General features: G+C 47.3%; 1 protein-coding gene across 1 annotated transcript in view; it reads right to left on the bottom strand.

Annotated features, from left to right (window-relative positions):
* Positions 1 to 3,339: 3,339 nt before the first annotated feature.
* ppp6r2a (protein phosphatase 6, regulatory subunit 2a) overlaps positions 3,340 to 15,225 on the bottom strand; it is a 53,779-nt gene continuing 41,893 nt past the window's right edge. The window contains exons 20-26 of the mRNA XM_061251021.1: positions 14,024 to 14,202; positions 12,723 to 12,894; positions 11,213 to 11,301; positions 10,482 to 10,692; positions 6,797 to 6,820; positions 4,533 to 4,688; positions 3,340 to 3,524 (exon numbers count right to left, since the gene is read on the bottom strand). Of these exons, the coding sequence (XP_061107005.1) occupies positions 3,476 to 3,524; positions 4,533 to 4,688; positions 6,797 to 6,820; positions 10,482 to 10,692; positions 11,213 to 11,301; positions 12,723 to 12,894; positions 14,024 to 14,202 (880 nt within the window). The 3' untranslated portion in view covers positions 3,340 to 3,475. The remainder of the gene's footprint in view (positions 3,525 to 4,532; positions 4,689 to 6,796; positions 6,821 to 10,481; positions 10,693 to 11,212; positions 11,302 to 12,722; positions 12,895 to 14,023; positions 14,203 to 15,225) is intronic.

Raw genomic sequence — 15,225 nt, 5'->3', positions numbered from 1 at the left:
CTTAATGACTGCGTTTACAGTTCACCATTTCGGAGACAAAACCATAAAAATAGAAGCAGGATTACTGAAAGGAAGCAAGTCTGAGGTAACTGATGCTGGGGAGATCCAAAATAACAAAAATATCATTATTGCCTTTGATTTAAACATATTTCATTGCAACCTGCAAAATAACTTTTTTTTTGCCCATAAATTCGGTTTTCATCAAAAAATATATATTACGTTACATTACATTTTTTACCAAGGAGAAAAGCCACAGCCAAATGCATATTCCACTCTTACAATGTACAGGTATGAAGTCCACATCGACGTACGGAGGAGGGGTGTGTGTGAGGGTGCGGGAAGTGTGATGTCACTGGGTGGCTGGGGGATTAGGGAATTCCAACCGGAGTCGCTGTCCATCCCAAAACCGGTTTGAAAACCGTGACGTCACACCAAGGCGTCAAACCTGTGTGATCTGCATCAGCCCTTTCTAGGGCCGACTGACACTGCCCAGTGCCCCGTGTCCTCACTATACAGTGTGTCCTCACTAGTACACCATGTCCTCACTAGTACAGTGTACATTCACAGTTCTCAGACCTGCACCGTGTTCTTGCCCAAATGCTGTGCTTTGGGGTGTGCTGTTATAAAAGTTTGTAATTTTTTGTGAAACGTACTCGCTGTGAATCCTGTTTCAGTGTACAGTGGGGTGGGGCAATGTAGTGCTACATTCTGTACACAAGCCCAATCCCAGCCCAGACAAAGGCAGGGGTGTTACACAGATGGGGAAGCGGTTAGCCTGGTCTGTTTTGACTTTCGTGGGCCCTTTGGCGAGCTGGAAAACCACATCTCTCGCAAACGATTACCCTCGCCACCCACCCGGGATACAATTCGACTGTTGTTCCCGAGTCCGGGGGGGGCGAGTGACGAAACAGTCGCATACTACACGAGTGAAACTGCAGCCTTGAAGCATCGAGCAGAGGTGTGACATCACAGATACGGGCAGGTCCATTACCCTGAGAGTAATGCTCAGATTGAACTAAAACCCAACTAAAGACCTCAAACACAACTGGATTACACATTAAAACAAACGAAACAGGGAAAAAAAAGCCTGTCTATAGTCGCAGCAGAAGCACAGATCCTCATAGGCCCTTGTCCTCCAATGAAACTCATCCTTCCTTCTGCTAGCCTTGTGGTTCCTGAACGATCCTCTCGCGCACGGCCGCTCTGGAGGAAAGGGAAAGGTTTGGCTTTCCAAAAAACTGCAGAAATTAAGATTATACATTTCCTAAGGTGCTCAAACAAACTGTTTTTGGTTTTAAAAAAAAGGAAAAGAAAAAGATGAGAAAACAGGCCCAGGTGAGGTTCCTCCAGGGAGGTTGGTGTATTCTCTGGCTTCACCGGCCACATGCATGTTCCCAGACGAAGCACAGAATACACCATCACTGTGCGAGCTCCCCCAGGTCTCATCACGCCCCCCGAACTGCAGCTCTGTGTAAACCGTGATGCTCAGCCCATGACGAAGTTCAGTCACATGACCTGGCGGGGCCTGTCTCTGGAGAGCGTGGTTTGGTGGGGAGCAGGAAGAATTCTGGACAATTATGACATCATACCTGGCCCAGAATTCTGTGCAAAAGCGTTGACTCTCCTGAAAGCTAATAGCTTTGGTACACACGTGATGTGGAAACATGATAAATGATATTTAACAGTAAGCAGGTCGAGCTTAAAACCCATCACACGTATGGGCGCACACACAGTGATTCTCTCTCCTGCTTTCTCCCTCACTCTCTCTCTCTATCCCTCTCTCACACACACACACACACACACACACACTCTTTCCCACTATAAACAATGCTATCAACACTTGGTTTATGCATAAACAATGGCATTCCATGATAACAAAACCAGGCAACAGTGAATATTCTCTCTGCTACCAGGGTTCAAGATTAAGCAACCAACATGCTGTGTTCAGCCCATTTGCAATGACATTAATCCATCCTCCCTCAAAGTTTTGTTTTGACAGAAAAATAATTCACTTAAAAGGGTAGAACAGAAGCCACTGAAAAGGATTTCAGAATCACCACCTCCCCCTTAAATATCACACAACCCCCTTAAACATCTGAAGTCTGAACATTATTTTATAGCCGGGTGAATTGTAATGGCCAACATTCTAGTAACATTCTGTCATCGCAGTACACATCATGTGAAGCATCACATTTTTCTTCACGCTAAAATGTGATTTTGTTATTGGGAGAGGGGGCATGGGAGAAAACAAGGGACCCATTTTTAAACGTTTTTACTTAATCCATCTAGAAACACTGAACCGCTTTTCATCTGGTGCTAATAATCAAGCTCATCCATCGTAGTCATTTGCCCAATAACACTTCACTTACAACAAACAAGTGCAGAAGATAGTCTTTTCCCCCTCCTCATCGCAGACACTAAACAGCATTATTGCACATAGGCAGAGATCGCTGCCTGTTGAGCCACCCTGTACGGGTTTCCATGACGTCCCTAACCGCTCGGCTGATTGGCTGAGGCTTCTCTTGGGAGATTTTTTTACCTGACAAACGCAACGACAGAGAGAGAGAGCAGCCCCACACTGTCTCCAGCAAAAACAATCAGCGGATTGAACTCCTCGTAAATGCAGCCACTGAAACCCATGACTATAAATCTGAAATCTCTACCGTCGACATTATGAGTGATCACAGCCTTCCTGCAACCTGTGCCTCCCCCAAACCCCCCACCCCCCTCCACCTTGTCCCCCCGACCACACACCCCCACACACCCTCTGACACCCTTGCCCAAACCCCACGGTTCATTACCAGAGCACTGCAAGCCTCTGTGAATTCCAAACAGAGTATTTGACTGCAGGTATCCAAGGTGTTCTATGTCCGGTCGCCGTAGAGACGGGTGGGGGCAGGTCCGGGACACATGGGGTGTGGCGTTTCATTGACAGCGGAATGGTGTGTCTTGCGAGGTGACCCATTTGCCGACAGAGTCTGTCCCGAGTCCTCAAAGCGCTACCTGTCACTCACACACACAGCCAATACTGTTTGGGGTGGGGGAAGGGGGTGTGGTGGGGACATATATAGATGGAAAGGCCTGGTCCAAATTTTCCAGGAAATTATGAAAACAAATGAAAATAAACTGAATCCTTTGAGACTGTAATGGTAGAAGTTCACTGCTACATTAAAACAGTACAATTTCAACATCGGCTAAAAAGACATTTTCCGTTAGATGTGTTTGTTTATTTGTATTTTTTTCTCTCTCTCAATCCTTGCCCCTACACACCACCACCCCCTCCCTCCCTCCCCCCCTCCCTCCCAACCCCCAAACCCCCCCCCCCCGCCCCCCGGAGTTCCCCTCCTGATCGGCAGGGTCCGAGAGCAGCGCAGCACGTTTAATCGCAGACACAGGACAGTTGCATGGAGGAGTAGGAGGAGGGTTTCTGGAGTAAAATGGTAGCTGCGCGGAGCGGGTCCTGGTCCCAGCAGCGTCAGGCCGGCCCGTTCAGGGTGGGCTCCAGCGGTGAGGGGGCCTCCTCTCTGTGGGACAAACACCAGCGAGCACTTTACAATCATTCACACTCACGCACCGATGGTAAAAGACCGCCATGAAAGGTCATCGGGAGCAATTGGCGGTTAGGTGTCTTTCTCAGGGACACTTTGACACACCCAGGGGCGGGGTATCAAACCGGTAACCCTCCAACTGCCAGACGACTGCTCTTACCGCCTGAGCCAATGTCGTCCCATCAGCCTCCACCAGGGGGCAGCATAACACACAAAATCGCAGCCACAGCTGAGCTACACGCGCACAGGCAGTATTGTACACAACAATCGCCCGCTCTCTCCTCCCCGACAGAGCCAAAGGGCTGTTTGAGCAGGAATGTGAGCTGCTGTTATGAATGGACTCTAACCCAAAACAACCCCTCCGGAGGGGGGCGGGGAGGCCAAAGCAGCCCTCTGATTGGACGCAGGCCTTGCTCCATTGTTTGGAGTCCTGGTCCAGATGTGTAACTTGGCTGCAGTGACGCTTTGAGTCTGTATATTTAGCTCTGCCCGCATTTCCTTGTATGGGGTGTGCAGAGCAGCTGGCTGATACTCTCTGCCTCTCCCTCTCTCCAAGGGGGTTGGGATAGGTTTTAAGGAAATTTTGAAAAGTATAGTTTCAATAATGGAACGTCAGAAGTCTCTCTCTCTCTCGCTCAATCTCTCGCTCAATCTCACACTCAATCTCACACTCAATCTCACACTCAATCTCACACTCAATCTCACACTCAATCTCACACTCAATCTCACACTCAATCTCACACTCTCTCCATATCTCTAGCTCTCTCTCCCCATCTCTCACTCTCACTCTCCATATCTCGCTCTCTGATATCTGATATCTCTCTCTCTGATATCTCGCTCTCCATATCTCGCTCTCTGATATCTGATATCTCTCTCTCTGATATCTCGCTCTCCATATCTTGCTCTCTGATATCTCTCCCTCTCTCTCTCCCTCCCTCTATGCGCTGTGTACAGTACAGTAAGGACAGGATGGGAGGGGCTTACTTCTTGTCTGTCACAGTGATGTCTGTGGCAGGGCTGGCGGTTGCCATGGCGTTGAGCGGGTCTCCCGTTGCCTCTGTTTTTTCGGGGACCTCGGCGCCCTTCTGGGGCCCGTCGGCGATGCTGAGCTTGGCCATGAGTGCTGGCTCCGCCTCCTCACTGGGGATAAACACAGAGGGGGAGGAGCATGTGAGTGGCCGTCACCAGCGTTGACCAATCACGTGCGCCGGGATGGACGCCACGGGCGTCGGTCTGTAAAACACCGGTGGGGCCCCCCCCTGGGCTGGGCTAGGATGCCATGTTAGTGGGCTAGCCCTCAGACCACGCTGCCACTACACACCAGGGCTTACACAGGCCTGTCTAAGGCGGATATACTCCCGCTGGCCAGCCAAGGACAGACGGGCAATGCAGAGGGAAATTTTGAACATTATGCATGGCAGAGCCCCCTAGTGGGGGGAGGAACAATTGAAGAAATATAAGAAATTCTTGGGGCCTCACTTTAATATTATTTCAGTGCTCTTTGTCCTTAAACTGTGTCTAACTGCATTGTTCTTTAACCTGGTGACTGTCACTAGTAATAATGTTACAGAAGAATGAGGAGCCTTGCTTAAATTACAGGCTTGCCTAAATAAGCACATGGGGACTAGCCAGAAAAAAGCATCTGTAAGTGCGTTCTGTTACTGAGTTAATAGGTACCACAGTGTAGCTGACAATACCATTTCTCAAGATTAGAGACCATGAAGTACATAAAATGGCTGACAGCGTGACCTGAGGTGGCAGGGGTTAGGGGGTGTAACTATGACTGTCAAGGGTCAAGGGTGACGTAGGGAAAGAAGCAAGACGTTAAGGGTAGTTAGCATGTAATGGCTGGCCAACAGCAACGCAACACTGACTGCCACTGGGGTGTGTGTTCAGAGCGGCAGTTCCATGCAGTACTGCGCTCCTCCACCAGGGCGTGCTGTGCACAGCCAGACTCCAAGCCTGCAGGAGGGGAATGGGGACACAACAGGGACCGGGCAGACAGTGGATCCCAGCCTGCACACTTATGCGCGGGAGAAACCTTGTGTGGAGTCCAGGCTGAAGCCTACAACTCACTACAAGCCACGTTGCAACAAATGTGCAGCTATAGCATTCACTCAATTAATGGCTTCAGTGCACTCAAAGTCTAGCTAAGAAGCATAAAAGCCTTGGTACAGTATATTGAAAGCCCACACCACACTTAAGCCCAGTTACAGCACACTAAAAGACAACTTACAGCACACTGAAAGCCTAACCTAGTATTCTAAAAACCTAGCAACTAAAGCTAAAAACCTAGCACTAAAGGCTAAGCTACAATACACTAAAGGCGAAATCGACAGTACACAAAAGGCCAAAGATACATCACAATAAAAGCCAAAGCTAAAGTATGCTAAAAGCTAAGCTACAACACACTAAAAGCCAAAGCTAAAGTATGCTAAAAGCTAAGCTACATCGCAATAAAAGCCAAAGCTAAAGTATGCTAAAAGCTAGGCAACATCACACTAAAATCTAAAGTATGCTAATTGCTAAGCTCCATCACCTTAAAAGCCAAAGCTAAAGTATGCAAATGGCCAAGCTACATCACACTAAGGCTAACGCCAACAAAGCACTGGAAAAGACCAAAGCACTGGAAAATGCAGCTACAGGGCAGTGGATCCAACAGCACACTAAAAGCTGGGCTACAGTCGTACACTAAGCCACAGTTAGAGGCCACTGACAGCATCGCTACCAACACCAAAAGCCCAGGGACAAGACTAGCTTCAGCGTGCTGAAATCCTGCAGTCCAATGAAAGCCAACAGCACATTGAAGAAAGGTCACAAGTCAGACTTGTGACAACTGCAGCACCAATTAAATGATTTGCATTAACCCTTTAAGGTGTAAGACTATAAATATGTGATCAGAATGTTCTTAACTTGAACATTCAAATGCTGCCGTAACCTTAACTACTGGTTACTGAAAGCAACAGAGTTTGAGAACACTGATTTTCCAAACATTCTAAAAAACTACTCTTCAAAGGGTTAAGATGAACCAAGATGCCCTTTGCGTTTAGCTTAATTAAACTGGCCAGGCATCTTGTTCTGTAAGACATTTTTTCCTTTCAGGAACTTAAGAAGAAGCCAAGGTCTTAAATGCCTTTTTTCAAATGGTTGTATGCTCAAATGGACCCTCTGTATACCCCTATAGACGTGTAGGTGTGTGTTATTCAATGTGCCATGGCAAACACAGCAGTCCCCCCTTCACTACATACCCTCTGTCTGCAGGCTTAAATACTCTGAGCCCCGCAGCAGGGAGGGAGAGAGAGGGGGAAGGAGAGAAAGAAAGAGAAGAGAGCACTGTGAGAACAGCTCACATCAAATGCATGTTGAGTACAGTAAAGCACCCCTATCTGACCCGCGAGACCGTTTCCTGTGTGTGTGTGTGTGTCTGTGAGACAGTGTTTGTGTGAGACAGTATGTCTGCCTGTATATGTGTGTGTGTGTATGTGTTTGTGTGTGTCAGACAGTGGTGTGTGTGTGTGTATGTATGTATGCATGTGTGTGTGTGTGAGAATGAGAATGCTGTGTATATACAGCATGTTTTAAATGTGTATGTATTTTTGACGTTGCATTACATAACATAACATTTTATTTAGCAGATTCTTTTATCCAAAGCAACTTACAAAAAAAGTGCATACCAAGGTCATAAAAAAACAAACAAAAAAACAAAAAACAAAAAAAAACTACAGAACAGGTTGGATGAGCTTCAATTCACGAATACGTTGTGAGTACACATTTTGTGATTCCTGGACGGAGGCTTGTGTGTTTTCCTGCCCTTCGTGTAGCATGCTGTTGGACAGTATAGATCAGGGGTCAGCAACCCAGGTCCTTGAGAGCCACAGGGCGTGCTGGCTTTCGTTGTTACTTGGCATTAATTGATCAATGAAAGCCGTTGATTACACAGTTAACTCACCTCACCTGGTTTCTTGGGTCTAAATCGGTTGCTTATTTTAAGGTGGAGACGAAAGCCAGCACACCCTGCGGCTCTCCAGGACCAGGGTTGCCGACCCCCTGGTATAGATGGACGTGGACTCGCTCCCACTTGTTTGCTCACATTTCTGCGGCCTCTTTCAGGGTCAGAGGTGAGGGGTCAAGACCTAAGTCTGAACTTACAGTTGGCAATGCACTGCGATAAACAACAAAACTGCCCTTTTTATGTCTGGAGTTTGTCATTTCAACAGTCAAACCCGTTTCTTATAAACCAAGAAATTTGATCCGTGCTTTCCCCCCCCCCCCCAATACAACTGTCCAGTTGTAGCCATAATTGCAGGCCAGCTTCTTTCTATGCAGGATATAATTACGGCAGAAAATAGACACACTGGCTTCACTTACATACAGACTACAGTTGAAGCATTCTGTGAGGGTAAAAACCAGCTGTCATTCTAAGAGTGATTTGCGTTCGTGTGTGCTCTGTACTGTATTCCAACAAAGTGCACATGCCAAGTAAACAGCAAACCTCCCTCAGGCTTTTCCCTGCAGTTCACCACACTAATTACTGGGGGATTATTCACTTCAAAATACAGCAGACCTGGGCCAAATACGTAATTGTTTTGGATTCATATACTGTTCTGTGTTCGATTGACCTTGCCTGTTGCAACTGAGCCCACTGAGAGGACCGAGGCAGGGTTTGAACTTTCTTTTTCACAGCTCCCAATAGACCAGGCAAGCTTAGTAAAGTGTAGAAAAGTATTTTAACCCAAAACAATTACATATGGTATTTGACCCAGGTCTGAAGTAAAGTAATGAAAATCCATTATAGGTATAAGTAAAATACATGAACAGAAGCCTGATTACTGGCAGTGTTACGGGTGTTCACACTCTTCTCCTGTAACTGTGTGAGCCATGCCCGAGGTCAATGTCAAGCGCTCATTGTTTTAGTGACATGCAAGCCTCAGTTTGGTTAGACTACAGAACCGAGGTATCAAATCCATCCCCCTTTTCTTTAGGGCTTTGAAAAGTACGAGTGTTTGCCGGGTCATACTCGGTGTCAGTTAGAGGTGCTTTACTGTAAAGTAAGTGGAGTCAGTGCTGCCCACCACGGTGTGATGGCGAGCAATTTCTCCATTACTTTTCCCTTTCTGAAACAGAAAACAAGGCAAGACTGCCAGGTGAACACACTGTCCCTTTGTCTCTTTAAGACATTCAGCTCAATGCGCACGGGCCAGCCAATGTTGAGTAATTAACTTCGATAATTCCAATCGATCTTTTTTTCCGGGCCGTGAACGACTGAAGGAGACCAGGGGACAGTGAGCACTCAGAAGTGAACTAAAAAGGCATCTACGCGCTCCTACAACATCTACTCTACTGATGTGGAGACGGAGCCAAATACACATCACTGAGAACAAAAGAGGCAGAGAAATCAAAGAGAAATGACCAAGCTCTCTACGAAGGTGTACAGTTTGTGTACCTGTGCGAGTCCGGTGCGCTACAGTGGGTGCCAAGCCCGCGGTCGGTGCCAGAAATTAATGAACACAGTCAATATTCAAACAGTCATAAAACATCAACATCGTTAATGCTAGGTGACTAATTAAACTGGTCCTGACTTAATTAATGGAAAGTGCCCTTCAATGACTAAGGGACATTCTTCACCTCAGGAAGAATGATAACTCCACTGGACATAAAAGCTGTATTTAATGGGGAAATATGAACCAATCATTTAACTACTCATAATGCACTATCCAGTAATACGGTGGATGATTTTTAAAAAAGACAGTCAGAGAATATGCAAATTACAGTTGACCTAGGAAGCGACACTTACAGACCTGTACGTGAAAGGTAGTAGTTAAAAAATTACGTTAAACCCAAAAAAACATCTTCACAAAACGTGCAAGAAAAAAAACACGTAATTCACTCCTAGGAGAATGTAGTCCCAGTGTTGCAATAACTGAATACGGTTCATGGCAAGTTCACATGCTGAGAATAAATTCGCTCGTTGCCTGAAGTTAGAAGAAAGCGTAAAGCAGAGTATCCACTGTGGAGCCTTGCGGTACTGAATACGGAATGAGAAACTACCCAGCTTGAGGGCCCAGGTGTTTTTTATATCTGTTCAATTAAATTTAGCACCATCCAATCTGAAACGCCTAACTGCAAACGTAGGCCTACTGAACTGCTACCGCAGGCAATCGGGGAGAGCGCAGTTGCACGCATTTCTCATTAGCCGACGAGGCGAGCTCATTATGCTGCAGCACGCTAGCTGGGCCGCAGTGGGCTGTGCTTTAAGCGCAGCGGATTGGCGGGCGGAGTCACTAATGGCGATGAGTCTGGAAGGATCCCACCGACTGAAATCCCTCCCTCCCCGGGCGACATTAAGCCCGCTATGCTCCTCCCCTCGGCACTGCTGACTCTGTGACAGAACCGGGATGTGATTCTGGGCTGAGGGGGGCATCACTAAGACAGGGGGTAGTGCTGTAGCTGAACATACAGCCTGAGGCTCCTTGGGAGCAGATGGCTTCATGTTGTTTCTTTTTATGAGTTGTTTGGCTCAACATTGGGAGACTGAGCCTCGATTCTAGGAACGAGTCAGTCGATGTTTAATCGTAGATCTTATCACTGACGGCACTACAGCCAAACACCAGCAATGAGGAACTACATAAATTCTAGCATAGTTGCTTAATCCTGGAGGGCCATAGAGTCTGAAGGCTTTAAATCTAGCCAGGCACTTAACCAGCTGATTCAACCCACTTGTCTTTTGGTCGTTTTTGCTTGTCTTGGTTCTGAGGTCAGTTATGGGAGTGTACGGAGAGCTGGGAGGACCCTAGGCTGAGGTAAAACAAAAGGGTACGACCACGTCTCACTCTGGCGCCTGACTGGAGGGTGAAACGGGCGGTATGAACCCTGCAGGCCTCTCTTTCTCGGGCGATACTCAGTGTGGGAGCGTCTCCGCCCTGCCGGGCGTACCTAGTGAAGACCGCCGTCTCGTTCTTGGCATCCATGGTGAGTTTGATGGTCTCCTTCCCGGCGCCCGTGGTGATGGTCTCCGTGATGATGTCGGCCTTGTCCTCCTCCTCTTCCTCGCTGTCCGACCCTCCAGAGGAGCTGCTGTCCGAGGCCACCAGCGGGGCCTTCCTGGACACGCACACGTTCCACGCACACGGGGACGAGCCCTTGACTGCACATACACGCACACACACACACAGACACACACACACACACACAGAGACACAAATGTTGCAACACACTGACACTCCTGTACAAAAGCACCTCGAAAGATTTACCGCTTAAGTACCTAATTAGACCCATTTGGGAAATCAAAACCCCTACATTTCAGTGAACCATTAAGCATAATGCACTACTACCACACGTCACACTACAAAAGGTATCAGTTCCAGAAAGTAACCTCTGGATATGTGATCACGTATGTGCTTGTGTGTTGTTGTTTGCAACACATTAAAAGTAGTATAAAAAAAGAAATCCTGACTGTCTGCCCAAATCACATAGGAGTGCCGTTGTGTGCTGTAATGTGTCTAAAGCTATGAGAGGGGGCAAAAACAACACACGTTTTTAAAGTGCTATCAGTGTTAGACACAGCCGTGTCTTTGGGGGGGGTCAGACAGCCGGTCTCAGTGGAGACCGCAGATCCCAGCAGATGAACCGAGCCCGCCTGGTCCCCGGTCGCGCCCTGTACTCACAGTTCTTGTCCTGGCTCTGTTTGGGATGCCCCTCTGAGTCTGTGCTCTCAGAATCCACGGGGGAGCTGCACCTGGGCCCCGACTCCGAGCTGCAGAAACAGCGTTCCCAGAATCAGAATCCCAGCCCCCTGGTCTCAGTAAGGTCAGTCCTAAACTTGAATTAGCCTTCTACCCATCATTAACATTCTCAAAGGTTTGAGCATTCAATCAGTCAAAATATATCCACTTCTGCAGTATAACAGTTAAAAGAGCTGTGAGGTTGGCAGCAGTGAGATTGTTGGGCAGAGGTGGAAAATAAAGATTCAGAAAGTAAAAGTTATTTATTTCAGAATTTTGTTCCAGTCACCTGGATGTGCCAATTCAGCCAGGAGGTAGAACTAATTAGTGAAATCAGCTGGCTGAGTTAATGTGTAGAAGAAACACACAGCAGGATTTAGAATCTCTGGACTTTCCACCTCTCCTGCCATTGCACCCATAATGAAGGTATATCCAGGTATTGAAGGTGTTAGGTAAGCTTGTGCAGATTATTCATTGAATAACATAACAACTTTCACCTGCAAAGGAGGCTAAAGAGAAAATCTTGCAGATCCATATCCTTTATGGTAAAATGGTAAACGGACAACAATTATATTGAGCCGTTTCCAGCAATTACGGCTACAGGGCTTCATAATTAACACCACTCATTCACATACATTCTCTTACACGCCAACAGCAAAAGGTAGCCATGCAAGGTGCCAACCAGCTTAGTTGGCAGCAGTTAGGGGTCAGGTGTCCTGCACAAAGACACCTGACCCAGGTGGCCAGGGACCGAACCAGCAACTGCCAGGCTACCGTCACCCCCATTAGAGCCAAGCTGCCTTCTAGAAGGATACGGCCGTCAGACCTGGGTTCAAATAGGATTTGTTTTGGATTCAAATACTTTTCTACATTTGACTAAGCTTGCCTGCCGAATGCTTTTTTCCCCCCATAGTAATTTCGATTTGTGGTTAAGGAAAGCTTAAGTTTCACGTTCTATGCCATTATGTGCTTTGAAAGATGTTGCTAAGATGTTACTACACTGGAACTACAATGGTAACGTTGCCTGCAGGCGGGCTGGTAGAAACCGGCAAAATATGACCGCTAGTTTCAATGTAGCAAGCTGTTCACAACATACTTTTTCAGAACACATAACAGCATAGAAATACACAGTTGAGACATTAACAGATGTAATTGAACTCATAGAACAAAATGTGAAACTTAAGCATTCAGAAAAGTAAATCTCTAGGGAAAGAAAGCATGAAATCTACCGAGGGCACCCATGGCAGAAGGAACTGTCGAGCCTAGTGGCTAAGATACCCCTGCTTAGTCTAATCAACCGGAAGTCACCTTGGATAAAAGCGTCAGCTTATTTAAAAGACGTGATAAAGAAACGTCATCACTGCAGCACTGCGGAGCACAGGGCAGTATTTGAATCCAAGAGAAATGCGATGTGAGCCCAGGGGAGCTGGCCGGGGGGCCCCCTGGTGCTCACCAGCAGAAGGGCTGGAAGTCGCTGAACTTGGCCCACCCTTTGTCGGGGATCTGCGCGGGGTCTCGCTGGGGCGGGGCCGAGTCCCAGGCGCTGGAGCCCACGTCCACGGCCGCGCAGAGGGAGGGCGCCGCGGAGCTCACCGCGTCCTCGAAGCTCGCCGTCCATCCCGGGCCTGCAGCCGGGGACAGAGACCAGCGTTTAGGGAGGAACACGGCGTCGCCTCACACAGCCCAACCGCGCTGGGAAAACTCTGGGCTAAAATGACAAGTCTAGGGACAGGTATACAATGGAAAGTGAAAAGACTATTAAATATCATTGCTTTTTTCTGAGTGCAATGTGGTCTTAGCTGAGGCTTACATAAAACTTCATACTGAGATGTTCCACTAACTCGCCCTCACTTCTTAGGCAGTGTCTGTGTGTGTGTGTGTGTGTGTGTGTGTGTGTGTGTCTGTCTGTCACAGGGAGAGGGTGTGTACGTGTGTTTCTGTTTGTGTGCGGCTGGCTTTATTTGACAATCGCAGCAACGGTGCATCATTGATAAAGCGCTGTCAATATTCACAGTAGTTTCCTCATGTGCATTTCAGGCACGTCTCTGTATGAGGTCGGCCTTCTCTGACTGCAGGTGTTAGACGATCGAATTACACCTCCCTAGTCATCCGCGTTGATAAGTCACCTGCGATGTAATGGTTGAAAGTAATGTTCCCACATCGTCGCAAGCTTTCAGTGTGGTTATTATAACAAGAAATATGCGGCAGTGGCAGATTTTTTTAATTTGTGGGAGGTAACTTACACACATAAATTGGTTTTTATCACCTTAAATGTTAAATAGACAGCTATTCATAAAAATGAAATGGACTGCAACGGGTGGAGGCTAATCATGAAAAGATTAAAAGAGAATAACTGGAATTAAAATGAAAAGAGATGAGCTGAAACTAAATTAAAACTTTTTATTAACAGTATCCTCTTGAAATTGTAATTGCTAGAAGATGCTTAGTGTAGTTTTGTCCGTAGAAACACACACGTCTCGCTCTGTATCCGTGGAGCTGCTTGAAGCGGAGAAGTGTCATTTTGCTTTCTGTGCAACATTTGGAAAGATTTTCACATCCAATTGCTTGGGGTCAAAAACTTTCTACTAAAATGTCACATAAATGTAAAATAATATGTTGTGTTCATATACATATGTGTGTGTGTGTGTGTGTGTGTGTGTGTCTGACTGTGGTCATATTTAAAGGCGCAGGTCTTTAGAAAATGTATTGTGGGAGATGCATTAAAAGAATATACGACTCGGCCGTTTCACTCACTTCCTGTGCAGTCTGCCTCTTTGGCCTCGGTCTGGCTTGCGTTTTTGTTGTTTTCCGTGTGGGTGGTGCTCTCTTTGGACTCCGCCTCCTCCTCGACGCCCGATCCAATGGCTCGACCCCGCTCCCCGTTCTCCATGTCAGTCCTAGGGGAGCCCTCGGAGGTACGTGAGACTCCAAACCTGCCGGAGTAACCACAGAAAACATTAGCCCAAAAGAGATGAGAGTGGAGTAGAGGGTGCAGGGGCTGCTGGGAAATGTAGTTTCTAACTACATTGTACAGTGTGCCGATTCATCCTATATAAATGACCACTTCATCCACACCACCTGCCCACCCCAGCTCTTAGTCCAGTTGGCTGGCCACTTCCCAGCGGGACTAGGAACAGACGCGACGGGCCTAACACTCATGGTGAAGCACACCAAGATCGGCAGATAAAAAAACACAGAGCTATCGCCTTCATCATAAAATAGTGAGAGATGTGAGCTCAAATATTCACGCTCCACACAAAACTGAAATTCCTTAGGCCAGCGGGAAGGAAAGTCATGCCGGAACGCTCGACTGCTCCTGAGTCTGGTGAATGGCTTTTCACACCTCTGTGAGCCGGCCCGCACCTCAGCATGGGGCCGAAAAACAGACACCGGACCCCCCGGTGTGCACGGGCCTCTCAGAAACACAGCAGTGCGTAGCAGCTGTGTGTAAACCACTCCGCACCAGCGACTCCTTCTGCTTCACTGAATATCGACCATCAGTCCGTGGTATGGGAGGGAAAAACGAACGTGTGTGCAAACGACTGAGCCCTCACTAAAATAAAACGCATCAACGTCCCACTCTGACACGGTGACATTCAGCAGGGACAACCTGAAATTACAATCGTGTCCTCCAATATGGACGATCAGACTACAGCTAAGTGTAATTAATTATGCGCATAGATATGCCATGGACCTGTGTGATGAGAACCACACAGTAGCTTCATCTACGTCGTGATGGTTAAGGCTTGACTACACAGAGACAGAGACAGAGACAGAGACAGACACAGACACAGACACAGACACAGACACAGACACAGACACAGACACAGACACACAATACTAGATATTGTTGGCATTTTGCATAATCTCTGGATATGCAGCATATCACTTCTTTATGGTGAAATGAGAGTGCAACACCACACATAAAACCCTGGCCTGAGTCTTGCTTGACATGT

Source organism: Conger conger, chromosome 8, assembly GCF_963514075.1.
Source record: "Conger conger chromosome 8, fConCon1.1, whole genome shotgun sequence".
In the NCBI taxonomy this organism is placed as follows: domain Eukaryota; kingdom Metazoa; phylum Chordata; class Actinopteri; order Anguilliformes; family Congridae; genus Conger; species Conger conger.
Note: the sequence above shows the minus strand (reverse complement) of the source record. Positions and strands in the feature narration are given on the sequence as shown.